Source organism: Lasiosphaeria miniovina (genome assembly GCF_030549165.1).
Source record: "Lasiosphaeria miniovina strain SMH2392-1A chromosome Unknown B0T26scaffold_8, whole genome shotgun sequence".
In the NCBI taxonomy this organism is placed as follows: Eukaryota; Fungi; Ascomycota; class Sordariomycetes; order Sordariales; family Lasiosphaeriaceae; genus Lasiosphaeria; species Lasiosphaeria miniovina.
In genome coordinates this window covers 4,086,143-4,107,453 of record NW_026848227.1, presented here as the reverse complement: position 1 = coordinate 4,107,453, position 21,311 = coordinate 4,086,143, and the positions used below count along the sequence as shown (strand labels likewise).

At 54.1% G+C, this 21,311-nt stretch overlaps 3 protein-coding genes across 3 annotated transcripts; all 3 read right to left on the bottom strand.

The window, feature by feature from the left end:
• Positions 1-1,037: 1,037 nt before the first annotated feature.
• On the bottom strand, positions 1,038-4,019 carry B0T26DRAFT_757556 (uncharacterized protein; the record flags this gene model as incomplete). The annotated part of the gene is made up of 1 exon (XM_060446261.1): positions 1,038-4,019. One exon carries the CDS (start codon positions 4,017-4,019, stop codon positions 1,038-1,040), a length of 2,982 nt encoding a protein of 993 aa, XP_060290925.1.
• Positions 4,020-8,975: 4,956 nt separating this feature from the next.
• Positions 8,976-11,099, bottom strand: B0T26DRAFT_744639 (uncharacterized protein; the record flags this gene model as incomplete). The annotated part of the gene is made up of 2 exons (XM_060444441.1): positions 8,976-9,103; positions 9,137-11,099. The coding sequence occupies 2 exons, from the start codon at positions 11,097-11,099 to the stop codon at positions 8,976-8,978; spliced, it is 2,091 nt and encodes a 696-aa protein (XP_060290924.1).
• A 7,446-nt stretch (positions 11,100-18,545) lies between these two features.
• On the bottom strand, positions 18,546-19,686 carry B0T26DRAFT_522578 (uncharacterized protein). Its single transcript, XM_060435484.1, has 2 exons — positions 18,727-19,686; positions 18,546-18,608 (listed from the first exon to the last, which is right to left on the bottom strand). The coding sequence occupies exon 1, from the start codon at positions 19,490-19,492 to the stop codon at positions 18,887-18,889; it is 606 nt and encodes a 201-aa protein (XP_060290923.1). The 5' UTR covers positions 19,493-19,686; the 3' UTR covers positions 18,546-18,608; positions 18,727-18,886.
• Positions 19,687-21,311: the final 1,625 nt, after the last annotated feature.

The following is a 21,311-nucleotide window of genomic DNA, read 5'->3' as shown; positions in this document are numbered from 1 at the left end:
GGTATCTTTTATTTTCTCTTGGTAACTAATTAAATGAAATGTGAGGCGTAGTAAGAAAATTGCGGTAGGTCGAGGTGGCAGTGACACGCTTGTCACTGGACCCATGAACACGAGGTGCATCCTACCTTAGGCTTGGAATTGGAATGCAGCCGGAGTCTAAAAAGAACTTTGTATGCTAGCAGGTGCGGGTGCCGAAGACTTTGTAAAGGGCCTTGGTCATCAGCCATCTTTCTTTTCTATGTCCTCATTTCTTTCCACGCCATCGTTAGCATGAATAAAAAATATACGCTAGCTTTTTTATTCTCTTGATTTCTTTGCGTTCGGTTCTCGTTTATGCTATTATTCATCGTACTTCTATCTAAACATGACAAGCTACGTGTCCCAGCCCGTGTCTAATATCGTTAACTACCTTACATTGTGTGCCCGTGCATTCCCTATCCCTTGCCTGCGTCTATCTCTTTTTGACCCAATGTAGACTGTCCTAAGATTTTTTTCTAATCCGAACCAGAAAGTAAAATGCAAGTCGAAGTAATAGAGAGAAGATTGGTATCGGACGGGCAGGCAACTGAGGCATAGGTTGCAAGTGTGGCGTGGTGAGGGACAATACCGGACAATATGAGAGACGGGGGAATCGAAAGGAGACAGGATTAGCCAACCAGGGTACAGAAGAAAATATAACATGATGTGTAGAGTAAACAAATATAAAACAGCAATCCATATTCTCGGTATAATATCCCCCACGATTTCCAGTCCTATTATGCTCCTCCCAAGCCCGCCCTAGCCGTCAAATCAAGGGGGGGGAGTGTCAACTGTCTGATGTGGCCACAAGGGTGTTGAAGAATCCATGCTTGGCCGTCACCCCCGTACGCTGAACGTGTCGAGAGCAGTTAACTCTCGTCAGAGTCAGCCTGTGAGACAAGAGAAGCCGCCGATGACCCGGGGGTCGAACTCGTGCTATTGAATCGATAGCCGCGTTTGTGCAAATCACACTTTCGGACGAGTTGCCTGTCGGTAGCATCCTCGTTAGTCCGGACGCCTCAAATGCACGCTGCAATCTGGAGCATGACTGACACTGCCCCCCTGTCACCCGGATTCCGCACAGCTACGAGCTGCTTGTCCCGCTTGCTGGCATCCTTGTCCTTTTTTTGTGGCGACGAGGTGCGTGATCGGCTGGCCCTGCGAGAACCCGCGGCCAACTGTTCGACGCGCTGCTGGAGGTCAATGACATGGCCTGTGGCAGAATCGTAAGACATTGTCACGGTGTCAAGGTTGCGTTGCAATGTGTCGAGTTGTTGCCGTGTTGCACCCAGTTGTGCTGATAATGACGAGTTACTGTCGGTCATGGCCGTCAGTTCATCCATGCGGCGCGTGATTTCCTCTCCCTTGGCTTCGAGCTCAGCTTTCAGTGCTGCGACCGCCGCGTCGGGATCCCGGTCAACCTCTGCCTGGAGCCCAGCGACCTTGGCCTGCAGTTCGGCAACCCTGCTTTCGAGATCAGACTTGGCCGCTTCGAGGGTAGGAAGCTTGTCGGCCTCGTCCTGGAGCTCAGCAATCCTTGCCTCGAGTTCGGCAGCCTTTCCCTCAAGCCCGGCGACCTCGGTCTCGGTCTTCTCCTTCTCACCGAGCAGACTTGGGATCCGGTCGGCCTCATTTTGGAGATCCGAAATCTTCGTCTCCAAGTCAGAGATCGTTGATTCCAGCTCCGCGACTTTGCCAACAAGTTCAGTCTCCGCGCTCTCTAGGCCAGCAATTTTGCCTGCTTCGGTCGCCAGGACGGTCTTCTCGGCGGCGAGCTTCTCGATCTCTGCTCTAGCGGCGTCCAAGGCTTCTTGTGTCTCGGCCATGTCACCCGCCAGGTCAAGTTTCTGCGTTGCCAGCGACACGTTGGCGGCCTTGGACCCTGCGAGATCAGTGTTGAGTGTGTCGAGCAGTGCTTGTTTGTCTGTCTTCTCGGCCTCGAGCTCTTCTATTTGCTTCTGAAGCCCTGCCTTGTCGGATTCAAGGACTTCAATCTGCATCTTGAGGTCGTTGGCCTCGCTTCTTGTTGTCGTCAGTTGCTCTTCTAAACTGGCGATCTTGGCGTTGAGGTCGGACGAAAGCGACTCGAGCTCTTCGGCCCGTGACCTAAGAATGCTGATCTCGCCTACACCTGCCTCGGCCCTCCCCTGCAGTTCTGCATTTTCCTCCCTGACTGCCGCCTCAGCTGCAATCAGGTCATCCTTCTCTTTCACAAGCTCGCTGACACGGGTTTCCAGGGCGCGTTGTCCTTCTTCAGCCTCCGCCACAAGTTTTTGCTTCTCGTCGTCAATGTCGCTCATGATCCTCTTCTGCTCCTCCGCTGCCGCTTCCTTCTCTTCACTAAGCGTTGCCACCTTGGCCACAAGGTCCCCCAACTCCGATCCCAGGTTGTCGCGGTCGAGAATCAAGTCGGCAATTTCCTGGGCCCTGTTGCCGTGCTGCCCTTCTAGTGCGTCCCTCGTGATCTGCAGTGCGGTGATTCGCTGAAGGAGCACGGTCTCGTGCGCATCTCGATCATCCTGCAGCCTCTTGAAGTCCTTCTCCAGCATCATATACTTGTCTTCAAAGCTGTCCCTGGCCTCCAGAATCTCGTCACGCTCTTTCTCTGCCTCGATGAGCATGACTTTCTGGAGCTCAAAGGTGCATCTGAAATCATCGAGGACTTTCTTGGTGGCAACAAGTTCAGATTGCAACTCTGTCTTGTGGGCACGTTCAGAATCTCGCTCCTTCTCGAGCTCGTCGAGCATGCCCTTTTGCAGGTCGGTGTTGCTGCGAAGCTCGTCGAGAACGGCGCCTTGCTCCTGCAGTATGGCCAGGGCCTGATCCTTGCTGCTCCGCTCAACGTCGCGCTCCCTCTCGGCAGCGCCCTTCTCCAGGGTCGAAGACGAGAGCCGAGACGAGCTGTCGTCAAGCTGTCTGGCCAATTTGGCATGGCTGTCGCGAAGCTCTCTCGTCTCGGCCTCGAGCCGCTCGATTTTGTGCAGCAAGTCTCGTTCTAGGTCTTTCTGGCTCTGATCAACTTCCCTGCGGCATACAGACTCCTCCGAGCCCACGCTTGATGGAAGAAGTTTGGCATTCATAGTCCGGATGCCGCTCTTGGCCAGTGTGCGATCTGCCTCTGATGGGGGCCTTGCTCGGGTGCCTAGCCGCGGCTTGACCTTGCGACCGGAAGCTGGCAAGCTAGCCACACTGGAGCCAGAGCCGACGACACTGGGGGTGAAGCGAACGGACGGCGTCGACTTGGCGTTGGCTTCTGTTGGTGTCACATCGCTGGCAGCGTCGTAGTTAGATGAGACAGAGGCCACGGTTGTTGCTTGAGTCGTAGTTGACAGATCTGACGATTCGGAGACAGACTCAAGCTCTGGGTCCTGGTTCTGGTAGTCGTGGCGGTCATGGCGGTCATGCGCCTCACGGCGGCCGTGGCGGTCCACGGGCCTGCTTTCGGGCATGTAGTGGGGAGCAAGCACGGTCCGTACCGGAGGCACGTGGTAGCTGGACGGGATACTGGATGTAGACGCACGGGACGACCGCAAGTTGATGACGCCTTGGCGTTCGGCCGGGACACCTTGAAACTTTGCCTTGAAGACTCTCCTGGGGAGAGTAGTTGCCGAGGCGGACGGGGGGGGCGGCGAGGGTGGTAAGGGTGTCTGGGGTGGCAGAGGCGGTAAAGGAGACAAGTTCAAGCGAGGTGAAGGGCGACCCAGCTCCGAGTCGCTCCCCACGGCAGGCGTGTTTGACGAGGTGATGGACGTGTCCGAGTTGCGCCGGGGCCGGGTGGCTGGCCGCACCGGCTTCCGTAAGATAGACTTGATAGGCTGCTCACGCTCACGGTCCCTCTCTCTTTCCCTCTCCCTCGGTCGAAACTCGAGGTCCCGCAGCTCTCTATCCCGCTCCCGTTCGGGCCACTCAGACGCTCGGCTGATGCTGTACATGTCGTCCGAAATGGAGGTGATTCCTGTTCCTCCCATCCTCGTTCGGAGGTACTGACGGTCTCTGTCCATGGCCCTGCTCCTTTGCTAATCTGCTGCGCTGGTATGGGAAGGCTCCGCAGGGTAATTAGGTATGGAAGATGGGTAAGGTATGCAGTGCACTGGAGGCGGTTGGTGATTGTCGATGACTGCGTGAAGTAGTCTGTGGGGCGTGGTCAAGTAGGTTGTTTACAAATGCAAATCCTCAGGTTGCCGGAGCTGGATCTCGATCGTGGTTTGAGCTGGAGGTCGTTCTGTCACGGGCGAGCATGGCGGGAGGACTTCTCGGTCTTGGGAGACGAGAATCGTGCTGATCGTGCGCGCGAGACAGAACGGTTGGGCGTGATGCGAATTGAGCGAGGCAGATGAGGAGGACCAGGCAGGCTCAAGCAGGCAAGCACGGGGATGGGGCCGGTTTTGAAGGGGGCCTCCTCGGATGCCAGGACTGCCTTGGCCTTGGGCTCATAGGTAGGTAGGCAAGGAGTACTTTTTTTATTTTCTTTTTCTCTTTCGGTTTTATTTTTATTTTTTCTTCCTTCGCGTTCCAGGTCGCACTCTCTCACTGACCCGGGCAGCTGCGGCTAGTGCATTCGGTGCGGCGCGCAGGTCGGTACTGTACATACTGTATGCAGGTATGTATGTACATACATACCTACCTCCCTCACGCCTTACAGGCCGCCGCGCTCAACGCCCACCATGGAAAAGGCATGACTCACGCTGGATATGGCTAGTCAGCCTCGTGGGGTGCTCAATCGGGTAAGTACATGGGGATGGGGCAGTAAATTGGATGGCTAGCATTGGGCATGGACACGGTGACGTCGTCAAATCGGGTCAGGGGAAGGAGCGCCTCTAAGTGTTGATGGGCGTTGATGGGCTGGCTTGTTTGTTGGCTTGAGGCGGGAATGGAAGGCAGCCTACAGAACGCACCTTCAAGGACGGCAGCAGAGAGTCGGGCAGAGACTGGCCAGCTTCCTTCCTTCCCTGAGAGACAGGCAAGTCAATTTGCTGGCCGCACTGCCTCCGCTGCTCGCCACCCCATTGCCAAATCACCAGAGACAGCGGCGCCCACAGCGAAAAACCCGCTCTCTGCTGGCCTGAGGAGATGTCTCGCGTTGTCCCGTGTTCTGTTGGGAGCGGCGATTTGCGCTGCCCGAATGAATGACGAAGCCGTAGAAACTGACGGAAGGCGTTCAGCCACCCTTGTTTTTCCAAGAAAGAGACGGCAAACGAGACATCAGAGACAAAAAGTAGAAATGTAAATTGCTGCACTGCATGAAGCAGACCACCCCCCGGCCCGGGCTTCGGAGGCGCGATGCAACTTCCGCCGGCTGACCCAGTCAATCAGAGACGGCAATGAGACGTCAGCGGCTCCGCGCATCAGGACCTGAACCACTGAACAAGCTCGGGGCCGCCAATCGCGGGGCTCTCTTGCGCAAAACCACGCTGTTGGGCATCGTTGGGCCACGACACGCCCGACGTGGTCCTGCGCGATTTGGGGCTTCCCCCTTTCTGCCCCTCACAAGAGCCACCCGCCCCCCGGCTGTGCTGTCGCCATTTGCTGCAGCCGTCTTTTGCGAAAATCTGCATCGACGCCATTCGAGCCTACGCGAGCCAGCCCGGCCATAAACACGACATGTACGCTGTGTGTACACATACGCGTATAGCAGCATTCCATCAACCTTGGCTGTTACATGGCTAGATTGCGGATTGGATGCCCAACCCCAATGCCATCGTAACCCAATGGGCGAGCCGCCTGCCTCCCGGCTCAGCAGCACGCCGTTTGACCCCAGACAAGACTGTTGGCTGCCGAGTCCTAGGCCAAATTGGTAGGATGAGGGACTGTTTTCTGTCGCCCTGGTCACCATGGGGTCGCGCTGTCCTTGCAGGCCTCTTCCCCCCCGGTATCGTTCGACCTGAGGAAGGCACGGGCTGGGCTGGGCTGGGCTGGGCTCTCTCACCCCGACACAGGCTTGGGCACACGGTGAGGGACAAGTCAGAGACGGGTTTCCTCGGCTGCTGCTTTGGGCATCTTCACACATTGCGTAGTGCGCCTGCAACAATGAAGTTGCATACAGCCGCCAGTCGCGGCTGCCTCCAAACTCTTTTGGCTTGCCTCCCTCTGTCACGCTGTGTGACCGCAATGTGGGCAATCTAGCCTTGGTGTGACCACGGTTGCGGCCTGAGCATGGAGATCCCCCTCCTCTTTCAAGCTCTGGATGATTGAGAGATCGTCGTACACCCTGTCCCTATTCTTTGCTGTCTCTCTCGTCGGCCGGTCATCCCCATGCCTCTCAAGTCTCGGTGAGATGTATGGGTCAAAACGGAGCCGAGCCCAAGTACCAACAATGAAGCCATGCGAAGCTGCCTGCCTAAGCATGCTGTGCGTGCTCTAATGCCGTCGTCTGGTCCACTACCTTCTCCCGGATCCACTGACGTGTGGTCTGGGCGCCTCTTTGAGGTCTACGTATCGATACGTAGAGGAAAGAGTCCACGCCTAGACCCATCCCTCCCCCACCTAGATTCATCGTAGTTGACGTGCCATCTAAATCGGCTGACCCCACCACAAACCCCACAAAGACGGCGGCGAGACGCATTCCCGGATTCGTCGGATTAGCCTTCACCCAATACTTGATGGTGGTGCTGAATTGACATTGACACGCAAACCCCTTTAGCTGTAAGAGATCGAAGTAATAATCTTAACAGAGCACGCCATCGCCGTTGTGACACGGCAGTGCGTTGTGACACGGCAGTGCGTTGTGACAAGAGACGGCCGTATCCTACAAAACACATGTTCAACGGCCCATATCATCACTACTCCGTCGAGCAAGTCGAATCATGACTCAGTGCAAAGTGGAAGCCGACCAACTACCCGAGTTCCGACTTCCGGGACTTGCATCGGTCCGTGTCCGCGACTAGGTAAGGAATCAAGCCACAGAATTGTCTTTTCTTCTTTATGGAGCACACTCGCAGTCTTCCGCTTCGAGATCTACCCGATATCTGGGCCACTCGGGAGATGACAGCCCGCGCACATTGCCCGCATTGCTAGAAGTATTGATCCGACGACGTGTATCATTCCGATATATAGCGGACTTTGGGTGGCAAATTGCCAACTGCCATGCAAGGCATGAATGGGAGATTGAATCAATGAATGCAATAGTGATAGGCCAGATTGGGACGCCTCTCTGGAGCGAAAGTGGCGGTGACGGGCGTTTCCTGAAGTAATAGCCACTACAACGTCTGATAAATGGCCAGCAAATAAGAGCACAAACGTATCATGCTTGAATGGGCTTCCGGCATCGGCTCGTCAACTGAAATCACCATATTTTACTGGAAAACATTCGTCTATCCATTCTGCTCTGTTTCCCTGTGCATTGCCACAAAATCACGCTGGCCCTGCGTCTACTGCTCAAGATAGCATCCGGAGATTTAGAACTCCAGTCCCGATGCACGAACAGTGGGTATGCCAGCACATAAGCTTGTAATCACAAGAGTCGTGAATACCAAAGCTTCGGTCTCCATGCTTCGTGACTCACGTACTGCAAATACCTCACACCGGACGTTGCTTCTTCTCCCGCGATCAACCACGCCCTCAGTAAAAACCAATGCGTTTGATATGACGTGGAGCACTTAGAGTGGGACGGAACTTGTGTGATCTTAGGGACCTCATTCAACTTCCTCCGCTTGGGCGTGCATTTCAGGGACTTTAAGTTGTATGGTCACCAGTACCGTTGTTGATTATCAAATTTATAGCGATCTTCAAGATACAGCGCGGCAATTCACCCAAAAGGATATGTAAACCCCCCCTAAAAGAAGCTGAAAATAGCTACAGGTACAACGCACATGGCATATAGTTGCTGTCTTCGGTTACACTTATATAATAATCAATTTTCAACGTTTTAGTTAACTGCCAGTTCGGAGTATACCCAGTACCTTTCAGGCGTATAACTTGATTCGGAAGAGGTTTCCATAATTAAAACCCAAACACACAATACAAATTCAGTATTATAATTCAGTTGGGTAATAGCTACGTAATTAGGCATTGCAGAGGAAGATGGAGAAAGCTTGACTAATATAGGTAGTTAGCTAACTTCCACGAAATAGAGACTAAGTTTGCTAGGAGGAAATGTTAATGTCTACGGTACTCTTTAAGTAATTAGCTTTTTGCCAAGAATAATGTAATTGCTAAAAGTCCTTGTCTAGACTTCACTATAGTGTTGAAAGGAGTTTTATTATCTTTACCAAAGCTACCACCAGATCACCAACTTAGCTAACTTAGCTAATCTAGAATTAGATCCCCGGCCAGGGTACAGTGCGGTTGAATTACAGTCATGTTTAGTGACCGAGCCTCAGGTCAGGACTCAGGAGCAGAAACCGAAGGCACAAACAGGGCAGGTAATCATTCATTGCTGTCAGCAAGGGTTCCCGGCCACAACCTTCAGCTCCCTCAACTAAGGATGGCCAGCTAGAGCACAATATATATTTACCAAAATGATTGCACGAGGCGACCATATTATCACTGCATCCACATTCGCTAATATCAGTTGTGATTCCAACGCCATCCACCATACCCAGCCCGTCAAGATCCCGAGGATATCACGGCCATCCGCCATTCTCAAGACAATTCCGCTGGACCGAGGCTGCATAGGCATAATGCAAAGCAATTCCCCATCAAATAACGAAGCACACGCTAGGTCAACCACCTTAATGAGGCCTACAACGCGGCAATATGAAGTGCAAACGAACTTGGGGCTAGCTTACTACTCGTGGTTGTGTAAATGCTAGAACGCCTTGTGACATGCCTAATAAAGCATGTGATTGATGCATGACTGAGCAGACCAATATTCTCAAACTCCCATACGCCAAGCCATGCAAATGCGTCGTGATAACAAGAACTAACAAATACAGATACTGAAGTGCCTGTTGTGACCACAGGTCTTGCATCGGGGTTCAAAGTTTGCGAGAGAAAAAACCAGAAACCATGCCAGATAACTAATTCTGGGGAGGGTAAGATGGTACAGGCCGTCCCAGGGGTTGCCCATAATGTGGTCGCCCTTGATCGGGATTTGGGAGCAACTGCGGTATTGGCTGGTATGGGGTTGGCGTGGTTGCGTGATGCTCTCCACCTCCAAACCCGCCGTGATGCCCCGCACTGGCCATCGCGAACTCAGGGACAATTCCAGTACGGAACTCGTGTCGCCTTCCAAGAGGTTGGTAGTGCATTTGAGCCGGAGGTACCGTGTTGGGGAAGTGGTACTGCTGAAGAAATGCAGATGACGGAGGATATAGTAAAGTGTTGACATGCCGGACAGGCCTGTAGGGACTGTTCCGCTGCTGTAGGTAAACGGACGGAGAATGGGATATTGGCGTATGGACGCCACTTGTACTGCCGACATTGACCATAGACGCGGCGGAGTGGGGGAAGGAGTCCGTCAGAGGCGACGAGCCAGGGTAGTGTGCGGTTGGAGTTAGTGTGCTGCGAGGCGAAAGCCGCTTCGTCGGGGTGCCATACTTGACAGGAGGATACGACATGGTTGGCGTTGCGGATGTGATGGCGGAAGGAACACTGGGACCGCTGGTCGCCGAGTCTTGAGACACAAACGCGGCTGGCGAAGTAGGAAACACTGTCGCCATTGTGCGGACGCCGGCGGCCAGAGGAGGCAATGAGAGAGGAGATGCCTGGGACGGAGCATATGTACCAGGAGCGGGAAAAGCTTGTGCCGAAGCTGTCGCGGCGTGGCTCGTGTTCAGAGTTAGGTTCGGCACAGACAAGCGTGCTTGGTCGAGCAATCCAGACGGCCGTTGCGAAGGAAGCTGGGCATGCAGAGGCACGGCCTGGGGAGGCAGTTGCGATCCATGTTGCCCGTGCGAGGGGAGCACCCGGCTCTGACGTTTGGCAGGGGGCTCGGTCGGGTCATTGTCCGGAAAACTCCGTTTCCTGCTCGAGTACGGCTCGGGCTTCAACGCTAGAGGCGAGATGGCACTGCTGATCGTGGCAGATGATGGCGGCCACCCATGAGCACCGCTATAGGCGGCATATACCGTTGGGCTGGGTGCGTACGCGTTGAGCGAGAGTGTGCCCGTCGGTGACGGCAGAGGAGAGGCAAAACCGCGGTGTGTCGGAGACGGGATGAGAAGTGGCGATGGCGATGCTGAACGCTGTGATCGCTCGAGGAACGCGCAGAACCGGGATAATTTCACCAGCCACTCCTCCCACTGCGCTTTGGAAGCGAGAAGACTATATCGCATGTTGCTGAGGAATTCCACCTCCATCACGTGGATATCGCCGACCAAGATTCCCGAAACATCGGCCCACGTCTTGTTGGTATACGTGTTATCATCCAGGAATTTGTTGCCTAGCATCAGCGCTACTGTGAGCAGCCGGTATTCACTACCTGTGCGGCCTCTCACCATCGGGTTGGCCACCTTAAGCCGGTAAATAAACAGAAGCGCAAGTAGAATCACGTTCTGCGTCACCTGTGTCGTTGACAGGACAGTCTGCACCCACTTCTTGAAATCATGGCTCGCGATGGCGCTTTCCGCTATTCGTGGCACACTTGCGTAGGGATCTTGGCCGCTTTCTGCCGTCTCGAGAACGGTGATGGACTCGAACCAGAAAAGGGCCGTCAACTCGGCCACAAAGTCCGACAAACTTCCTCCTCTTGAACTGATGCATTGAGGGATCTGTAAGCTATGCAGCACCATAGCTGATTCCCTCGCCGACAGCTCCCGGTCTGCCATGGTACCTCCCGAGCCCGGCGTTGACGGCCGCGTAGGCTGTCGCGAGTGGGGCCGTTGTGGCGGAGGTCGTGATGCCGCCGTCGGTGCAGGTGCCAACGAACTAAGCGTGACGGAACTGGCGGCCGAAGACGTAGAAACATTCGAGTCAACGGAAAGGCGAGGCTGTGGGAGCGTCGGGGCCTGTTGGTGGTTATGTGTCGTCTGCGTCGGGCATCGTGAGGTCAGATGAAAGACGTGCTCGTTCGGAACCGTCCGTTCGTTCAAAGCCGGCCTCCCACGGTCTGATGCAGCAAGGGTCGATGTGTATGAGGAGTGGTGGACCATATGGTGGTTTTCGTAGGACGCCATGTTGGGCACCTGGTATGTTGTCCCCATGTTATCGTCGACTGGCGGCGTGCGAAGACCACTCAATGTGAGAGCGCCCTCGTCTGCCCGAACGGAGCACCGAGTCTGTTGAAGCTTGAGCGGTGGCAGCCGCGGCTGGCTGCCCTGGTTACACCCCGTAGAGTATGCAGGGGAGGGGAGAAAGGAAGAGCGGAGGGCTGGGTTCGATGGAGCCGCAGTCGAATGCATGGAGGAGATGCGGTGTATCTGCCACGGAGAAGAGGGACTAATCCCAATTTTTGACGAAATTAGGTTGTCGTGGAAGGCGAATCTGTAAGTTGCGCGAGGCGCACAACGACCGAAAATGACGAGACAGAATCTAACCAGTCCGTGGCGCTTTCCTAGTCCTCTCGTTCCTGCCAAATATGTATCGGGCTCAAGGTACCTGCCGAGCTTCTCTTGTGTCTGTGTCTAAGTGGTGTAATTTTGAGTTCGCGCTGCTTGTGACACCTCGTTCCTGCTCAACATGTCCAGCCCATATCATCCACGTCTTTTATTGTGGGCTCGCGCTCTTGTCGCCTTGGAGAGGGAGCCAGGGGAGGAACGCCAAAAGTTGCGCTTGGGAGCTCGTGTTAGGAAATTGTCGGATGACCCGAGGCTGTTGCCGTCCCGCGGAAGTCTAGACTCGCAACGCGAGCTGGATTTTTAAAAGCGGCGTCGTATACACATCAGGGGTGCAACTTTTAAAAGCAGAATGTGGGCAGGCCGAGATGCAATTCGGGATCCAGCCAGCTCGACCAGTGGACGGTTTAAAACCAAGCTCGGCTGGGCCCAGGATGCGGAGGGCACCCAGCGTCCCAATCCGAGTCTATCGAGGTCGGTCAATGCAAGGAGATGCCCCTTGGTGATGGGCTCGGTGGTCGATCCGGCTACAGTTCCGAGAAACAATGACACTTTATGAAGCCGATTCAAGGTGTTTCTACTTCGAGTGGAATTTTGTCGGGTCAATGCGGAGAGGGCTGGAAGCTCGATTCGTTGGGTTGGCCTCCGCTTGATCGGGAGGTGATGCACCAAGGATGGCCACGAAGCCCGACACACGGGGGAGGGAGGATAATGGTGAGACGGCGCCGTCACCTTGTCAGGCGGAGTGGCTTCAGCACGAGATCGACGAGGACGAGGTTCGGGGCGCGGGCTCGGTCGGGGGGATTGAAGAGAGGCAGCAGCAAGTGTTGCGGCAACCGGAGGCGAGGAGGAGGAAGATCCCCACGAGGTGAAAACATCCATACCGTCACCAATCCATGTGAGGTGGTTGCGTAGTTGCGAGTTAAACCTGGTCGCCGCAAATGCTGCTAATTTACTTTGTCCCTTGTGGATGTCGTTGTCTGGTGCCGTGCAAGTGGGTGCTGTGCCGCCGCGGTCGCTGTGCGCAGTGTGCAGCGAACTGGCTTGGCCGCTTGCGAGACAGGTACGGGGGTACCTGGCTCCCACATGCACAAACTGCCCCACTGGGCCGGGGGGGGGGAAGTCCACCCGCTGATTCCTCGCTTAGCCACTAAAATTCGTCCCCAGGGGCGTCGGTGCGGACCCGTGAGGCCATCTTTGGGTTTAGCGCTATGTCCTTTTATCCATTTCCGGCCGGGAAGGGGGTTCTTTTTTATTTTCGTCCCAGTCTCCCCCACCCTTCTCCATTCCCCTTCTTCCATATCCTGGCGCCAGAGAGCTGGGAAAGAGGAGACAGTGCAACACACACAGTCTGGCCCTTGCGATACGGTACCATTCCATTTCCAATTTGCTCCGTGAGTGCCACCCGCCGTAGACGTGCACTCCATTCTCATCAACACGCGTCCTCCACACACACCCACACTCCCCGCAGACGCTATGTATTTATTGTATTGTTGTATTATACAGTGTACGGCGTGCACACAGGAGACGTGATGGGTTCAGCAGCGCCCCCTGCCGTCAGGCTACTCGGCAACATCTCTCAAGCTTCCCTGAGCAGCATCTTGTCAGCCTCTACCCGAGCGCACAGTGCACTAGGTGTGGGTGGGAGGTGGGAGGAAGGCGGCTTTAAGCTAGAAGGCCCTCCTTGCTTGTCCGTACTTTTCTCCCTCCTGCCAACGTTAACAAATCTGGCCAAATGAAGCTTTCCACATGCTGACCTTTTTTCGCTTTTTCTCCTGTTGCGGTCGGACGTGAACATATCAATCGCTCCCAAAAATAGGTGGGGCACGCCAACACCGAGCTTTCCCATTTACCGAGTAGTGTGAAAATGGAAAGGGGGTACCGGAATGCCTGCCGTCAAGACAACTTGACAATGAGAACCCCGGAAGCGGGAGACTAGCAACAAAAGAGGCCCGGGTGGCAACGGCATGGATCGTGGGCCCCGTCGCAAGGCTGCAAATAGCCCCAGCAACCATGCAAACCGCTCCATCTCTGCCTGTGCAACTCTGCCCTTGCCTAGGACTGACTCTCAGAAAAGATGTAAAGATAGCGGGCCTAGTTAGTGCCACCCTTCTTTTATTTCTCATGTTGTGTTGTCGTGGGGTTTGCAAGTTCGCTTTGGCAAACCTCTGCGGGCTGCTTTCGCCAACACTTCATCTACCGTACGGAGTGTGTACTGTATCTACGCAGTAGGCAGTATGCTACAGGCAGTATATTCCGTCCAAACTACGGAGGAATGTACTTTTTTCCTTGTCAGGGTTGCGACAAGACATCCCAGGGCACTGAATACGTACCTACCTGGGTAGGCAGGCATCTACGGAGTACGGATACATTATACTTGTTGCCCGTGTTGTATTTTATTTTACTAATTTCTTATACTGGAGGCATGTATCATTAAATCGGCATGGAAATCTGCGTGGAACTCTGCGGGCGGGGGTGATTGTTTCGAGAGCCTTGGGGGGCTATTGTTAGAGGTTAATAGGCTTCTGACGCGCACACAAACGCACGCACACGCATACCCACCTTGGTTGTCTATTGCTTGTGAGCAATTGTGAGATATCAACCTTACTGTTGCGCTGAGACCGCCGGCCAAATGGAGTTGTGCTCCTGGGAAGAGGCGTTCAGTGCCAAGTCCGCGAGAATAGACCGAGCCGGACTGGGCTCAAGGGTTTATGGTTAATGAAGCCCGTACGGTTTGCTAATCCACTAACTTAGTGCAGGGCAATAGGTATTCCGTACCGACTGAGTTATTTATCTTACTGGGCACGCATAGGCACTTACGGTATTTTGTTGCCGAGCCTGCTAGACGGCTTAAGCTGATCATGCAATGCCCCTGAAGTGAGGTGAAATCGGCGTGTTGATGACTAATTCCCCACGGGGCGGGAGTCCGTATGTACCTAGGCAGGTACTTGGGTTATCGTTACGCTGAATTTTATCCATTTACGGAGAATTACATGGTAATAGTTGCTTCTCCCTCAGACTCCGTACTCGATGACAGCTTTGGATGCCACGCAGTCGCACAGTGTAGCAGTGTAGCAACTCAACTCCATCGAGTGAGATCGTACTCAAGGTACTACTAACCCAAGTCAGTCATGTTAAGTAGAAAAATCCGGTTGACCCAAGAAGATGCATTACGCCTAGCTATCCTGTGCCAAGAGCAAACCCCGCGACAAGGATACGACACCGAGGTATGTACTCCGCTAGGTAGTTCTCTTCGCTATCCCGCACAAGAAGGTTTTTAGGGTGAAAGGACCAGCAGGCCGATTGCCATCATCTCGAAGAAAGCTAACAAGCTTTCTGTCCTACGAATACTGGTACTCCGTAATATTTACGTAGTGGCATAGGCAACTACCTTAGGCACCCAGTATGCAGCGGCGGGAATGCTGCTGTAGTGTACTTGATGAGTGACGAGTCCGGGGGATGGCGGTGGGAGACGTTCGGTTACGGCCTCCTGCGCAGATAATGAAACAGCCAATGATGTGGGAGCATAGGGACTAGGTCTTCTGGGCTTGCGTGCAGGTTGAGGCCTGAAAGGCTCAAATTGACTGACTCTTGCTATCTTCGAATGGTTGGGCAAGAGAATGCAAAACTCATGAGACTTGTTCAAGAACATGGACGGCTCGGGTTGGCCGCACCTGCCGCGGCAGATTGGCTTTCGCCCTGGAGTACCCGTAGCTTTAGCTCAAGGTTGCTGGCTTTTCGTCGCGACCTAGGCAATGGGCCTAAGCTGCCTGGCGCCCCTGCCATGCTGGTCGGGTCCTTTGTTGGAGACTGAAGTTATATGCGTGAGCAACGGGCTGTGAGCAACAGGCAATGTTTCGGCCAGACCAAGCGGGCCGTCAGCTCAGCTCGACGCAAAGCAGCCAAGCGACGACCAGGTAACCTGTGTAATTCATGGGAGTTACGGTAAAGTATTGTACAGTACTTTACAGTATATGCTCTGTCGGCACTGTGCTGATCTGCGTTTCGAGTCTGTGCCCTTGCAACCACTGCACCTTCTGAAGGCTTCAGTTCAACCCAATAGCAATAACCCTTGATTAAGCAAGAGATTAAGGCTGACACCGCAGCATGTCATGACTTTCTGCTGCCAACTACGAAGCACGGAAAAATACAAATCCTGTATCGCCAGTGGAGCCTTGGAGCTATTTAAGTGCCCCCACCCCTACATAGTAGAAACGGTTTGTATTTTGCATTTGCTTTGATGCATCAAGCCTCCTCTCACCTCCAAGAAAGACTTTGTCCAACATACATCCAACACCAACCGCACGTCCATGCAGGTATCTGAGGTGGTTACCACTCAAGCAGCACTATACCCAAGTATGTACAGTGGTAGTAGCTCGAGTTTGCTCGTCGCTATAGCTTGATAAGTGGCCGCAAGCTCCTGGGGAGAAGGTGTGACAACCCAAAGGGAAGGGGGGTGGAGGCGTCCAGTGGAGACGTGCGCCTGAGGGATGGGGAGGCGCTACTGAAGCGGAATGGCTTCAGACTTCCGAGCTCAGTAGCTTTGGTTTCTCCGGTCGACTCTATCGTGATGTGTCTTAGTTTCTTACTTTTTCTCTCCTCTCCTCCCTTGGCGGGAATTGGGAGTGGAGGGAGTATGGGTGAAGAGTTCGTAAGTGCGAAATGGCTGGAACTTGCAACCTAATTACGAATATCTATTGAGTATCCGTATCCGTACAACTTGGTCTTCTCTGCAGGTATCGACTGTAGGCTGCCGTCATTCCACAAAATTTTGACTCGCAAATCAGACCGACTCTGGTATTTCTTTTTCGTTCGAATATGGGAAAGGGGCGGGTGTAAGGGCGGCCGCGTCAAGGCGTCAAGCCACGGACAGAACTTCCCCGACCCGGCGTGGCCAAACAGCCTGCGCCACGAAAGAAGAGTCAGCGGGGAAGGCGGATCCAGGTCCCAAGCCGTACCTACCCTACACTACCTGACTTATCGTGGCCCTGAGCTGCGCCTCCCTCCAATAATGGTGCGCATTTCAGACTGACTTCATCTTGACCAGCCAGGCTGTTGCATGGATACGAAAAAGTATAAGTTAATATTGCAAGAAAACGGGATGCTAAGCCTTGTATTACACCATGGGCCCTCTATTGCCTGCGAGGATGTGGTATTGCCTCGTGCTCGGTATTCCGGAGTTATGCGCATCACGTTAGATATAGGTACCTTTTGATAGGGTTGGCTGTCGCCCCTCTTCTCGAGGCGCGTTCGCAGTATTCCGTATTAAGTATCCGTGCCGATACGGATATCGAATTGTTCACCATTTCTCATCCCGTACAATACGGTAGCGCGAAAACCGCCCCTTGTTCTTGACGCGGCCCTCATCCCTGTCCGCGTTAATTGGCTTTTGGTTTCTGAACGAGCCATGCATTCAAGGTTTGAGCCTTTTTCTTGACTGAGGTATCCAATTGGACATTGAGCGTAATTGTGGGCCTGACGTCCTAGGTATGAAGTCTCTGGGATCTGTTTGTTTTTCCGCACCCGTAGGGTGAGAATCGCTCCCAACACTTTTTCTGAATTTCTGTGTCAAGGCGCCAGCCGGCCCGTCTGTAGGCCGGCCCTTTCTACCTTTGCATGCCGATCAAGTCACCGTTTAAGCCCTAGGTTCAGTGTCCGAGATAAGGAACAGACAATGAATTGCCGGCACCAGGTCCTTAGAGAATTCGATGCTTTCGATCATTTCATTGCACGTCAACCCTCGGGAGACTGAGAAGGAGCCGACAGAACGCTTCAAGCATATTTTAAATGTGGCCAGAAGAGGGTGGTTCGACCGGCTTCGGGCGGGGTTGACAGGAGGTCGCGCCCATACCAAACCTTCCGCGAGGGCCTTACTGAGTACCTGATACCCTCTCGCCGCAACAGACGGGCAAGACAAAAAATCCCTGACCACCAATCTCTGCCTTCCGTGGTTGCGTTAGAATACCCATCGTAACAAAGAACCGATTGACATGTTCTGCAAAAGACCTCACGTTGTTCAGAGCCTTGCGAGCGATGCAGGGTTCGATTCCCGCAGCTACACGACCTTCCTTGGTTACGGAGTAAGTACTCCGTACCGTACTATACGTACGTTCGTATGCTAGTACGTGCAATACGGAATATTCCGTCCAGATCAAAGCTTGACATGGAAGAGAGGTGAGCGAGACCCACAACGAGACAGCCAAAAAAATCCATCGGCCTTGACAAGGAGGTTAGGTCGTGACCAACCCCCAAAATGCCGGCAAGAGTCAAGAGTCAGACAAAATCGTAGCAAGGTTGGATTTTGCGCGGCAGAGAAAGCTGTGTTTGGCCCACCGGTGGGTAATTCGCTCTTCGTCCTGATGGTTCGATGCATCCCCTCCTTCCTACCGTGGACGCCTTCTCCTCCTACCATTTCTCGGCGTCAGCTACCAGCAAACGCCCCAAGCTATCTTGGGGGAGACAAAATTGCCAACTAATTCGATCATCGGTATGGGTAATTCTCACTCCATTCTAGCCTCCGAGTCTGCGCAGGTTTTCATGGCCCAGCCTTGGCAATCACCGCGCCTGCTTGTCTACGGACAAGCCAATATCTGCAGTCATTTGCAGGAACGGGTCGATAACTGCCCTGCAGGGGGCAGATCACGGGAAGTTGTTGCTCTCTTGCTCTCTAATCCCTCCTCTGTAGTTTCCTGCACCAATATGCACAAGTCCAGCTGCAGCGTCTGCAAATCCACCAAGCCTCCACCAAGCCCTTCCTTGAGCTCGAGTGGCTCGCCAACTCTCGCGTGAAGCTTGCAGCACGAAGTATGCAAGGTAGGATCTGTATGGTAGACTTTGCCTGCCAATGAGGGATGGAAGTCAATCGTCAACCCATCACTGCAGCGCCGCGCCTGTCAGCCCAGACTGTCACTACCAGCTATTACCTAGGCTTCGGTCTGCACCACAAATTCGCTTTGACCTCGTTGTCTCTGGTTAATAAGACTGGAGTGAGTGGGTGATGGCGACTGGATATATATGCATGGGAAGGCACCGAACTTCCCTACATGCCTACCTAGTACATACATACCTCCTCCGGACCTGTCTTGGTGATCACTTTCACACCTAGCTCACGTTCGTTCCGTATCTGGTCTGGGACTTTGCAGGGAGGAAGCATCGGCACTGACCTCACACTTCGTCAGCGATTCCATGAAACTGCCTGGAACCCGGGGCTTGCAGGGCATGCCGAAGGTCTATTAATCATTAATCGAGACATGCGAAAATAACGAGGCATTCCTACCGTCGCATCTTGGTCAGCAGTCAGCAAGGCTCTCAAAATCAGGCCATGACTTTCAGGTCATGTCCTCCTCCGTCATCCGTCCGGCGGCCAGCTGCATGTTAGCCTTCCAGGTTATGCTGTTGGTGCACCGTTCGCGACAGAACTCTTTTCTCGTTGCTCATCAGCACTGTTTAGTGTAGCCTGGCGCTGGCTCGTTTGGTTTGGCTCTGTTTCGGAGCGGCGAGCGTCGACCTGTCGCGTCACAGGACACCCGCCTGGCTTGTTTGCCGGAGCGCGCACTGCGCAGAAAAATACCTACGGCGGCCATTGTTAGGCTAGAGCGCAAGATATGGACATTGTCACTTGTGAGTAGGGCCCTCGATTGGGAAGGGGATAGATGCATTCCCGCCTGGAAACTCGTAACGGGTTGCACGAACGGATTTTTGGATTTTTTCCCCCCTTCAGGTTTCGGAACTAGGAATGCTGCCGACTTTTCCAATGTGGCATCGCCACAGGTGGGGGCTTCAGGTCTTCTCAAGCGCTGTGGAAAAGGAGCCGAACCTAGGGCGCGACCTGTCGGCCAGGGCAGTCTTTTTCCATCTTCAGGTTCTGTTGTTGGCCCACCCACACCCACCAACACTCCCCATCCCCCGCCCAGCTTGCCGCCATCCGCCCCGGGATAGGGGCTTATGCCACAGAACCACGATTGGCAAAGGGCTTTGAGCAACCCAGCCACAGCCAAGGTTCTGCTGCGCCATTGCCCGTCTCGCCCTCCCTCGAAAAGCATCTGATGACTTCCATGTCCCTCTGGCCTATGCCATGGCCGGAAACACTTCCCAGATTACCGCCGGCGTCAATCACACACCGACCATCCTCCCAATGAGGCCGCGATGGTTCCGTTTCGCATGTCAGCCGCCACACAGACCGGTCAAACGACCATGGCTTGCCTGATTCATAGAAAGGGCAAGAGCGAATCACTATGACGGCCTTCTGAAGAGCATGAGTTACATGCACACGGGGATGCGAGATGAACGTATTACGTTTCGTCGATGGCTGTGGTAAACCGTGATCGGAGCAGCATGTAGACCTTGACATTTGCATGTCTTGTGCAGATCAGGTATCGTATGCATCCTGGCCCCCTTGCCATAGGGAGTAATCACGTTGCTTCTTCTCGGTTACGGTTGATTCTCGAGGGTGCGTCGATAGGCCCTAAAAAGGGTTGAACGAGCGGAAGTGGCTAGCGCGATGGGAGGATGGACAATCGACTCCTCGATCTGGGGCCCAGACGGATGGCAATTGGCAATTACGGATACGTAGGTGGGTACCCAGGTATCTATCCGTATCCATACAGGGAATCGTAAGTATACCGTACATCTCTGAGCAACAGAGGGTTTAAAGGGAAGAAGAGGCGTCATATCAGCCGAGGCCGATGGCCAGTACGATCTCGGCATTGGTACATTTATAATAAAGCGAAGCAACCATGCCCAAGACGAAAACCGAAGTACGAAGTAAGGCAACAGAGATAAAGAATAACGCCGCGAATTCCGCAAGGGTCGTCCTCGACCGGCATGTCCCGGCATCCCTGGCTCAGGCCGTCTCTTCCGCCTCCAGGGCGCAGCTATAGTGCGAAACAGTGTTACGGCCGGGAAGGAGCACTGTCGTTGGCAGGCAACCCGATAGACGGGAGGATCAGTTCCAGTGATGAGGTAAGTAAAGGTAAGCTCCTGCAATAAACTCGGTGCGACGCCCTGCGTGTGCTAGGTCCCTACGCAGAGCTATGTATGTACGGCACCAACGATTCGATGGCCTCCGGTCCACGAGCAACACCTACCTAAACGGCTCTTTGTTCAATCACTCCGCCGAGCAGCATTTCGCCGAGCAGCGGGCTCGTTTCCTTCCAACCACGCAGTAGGTACATGTATCTTCTTTAGGTAGCCCCTCCTTCTGTTGTCCTCGTAGCACCACCACCCGGGCTCCCGCTAACTCCCAGACCCTAGGCCGGTGGCTTGGTGTCCAATTCATAAACACTGTGTGCGCCACGCTGCAGTTGACCCCCTCCTCGGTTTCTCGGCGGTGCTGGTTTTCTCCATGCACGCCCCGCGGTGCAATTCGACAATTCGACATGGACACAAGGGCCTCGTTTCGGACACGATTCCGCCGCGGACACAGCACAGTGCCGCCGTCTCCCGAGGCCCCTTCAAGCAGTGGATCTCCTCCAGGCGAGGCCCAGGCGCACCTAGGGCGCCTAGGCTCGGGCTAGCACGTATGTACATGTATGTAGGTACCTTGCTGTACTGTATGTACTGTACATGTACATACTCCGTACTAGGTAAGGTACCCTACCAACTCGATCTCAAAGGAGAGCCGCGCTGCCTTTGCACCTAACCTTGCTCTCGGCTGCCAACCTCCCAACAAGTCGGGGTTGATGAGGACTCAACCATCTGACCATTTGGGATACCTTGTGTTTCCTGATTCGTTTTGTCTGTTTGCTCCTTTCGACAGACAGGCGACGGAGCCGAGTCTGTGGCTACCATGCAGGCTCGATCATGAACGTGACCACAGGGCTAGCGTGTAGGTAGACTGCCTTGGTGTATTGTGTATTACAT

Excerpts from the sequence above, each read along its gene's own strand:
- B0T26DRAFT_522578 (XM_060435484.1), bottom strand. The coding sequence starts at position 19,492 with ATGCTTTTCGAGGGAGGGCGAGACGGGCAATGGCGCAGCAGAACCTTG.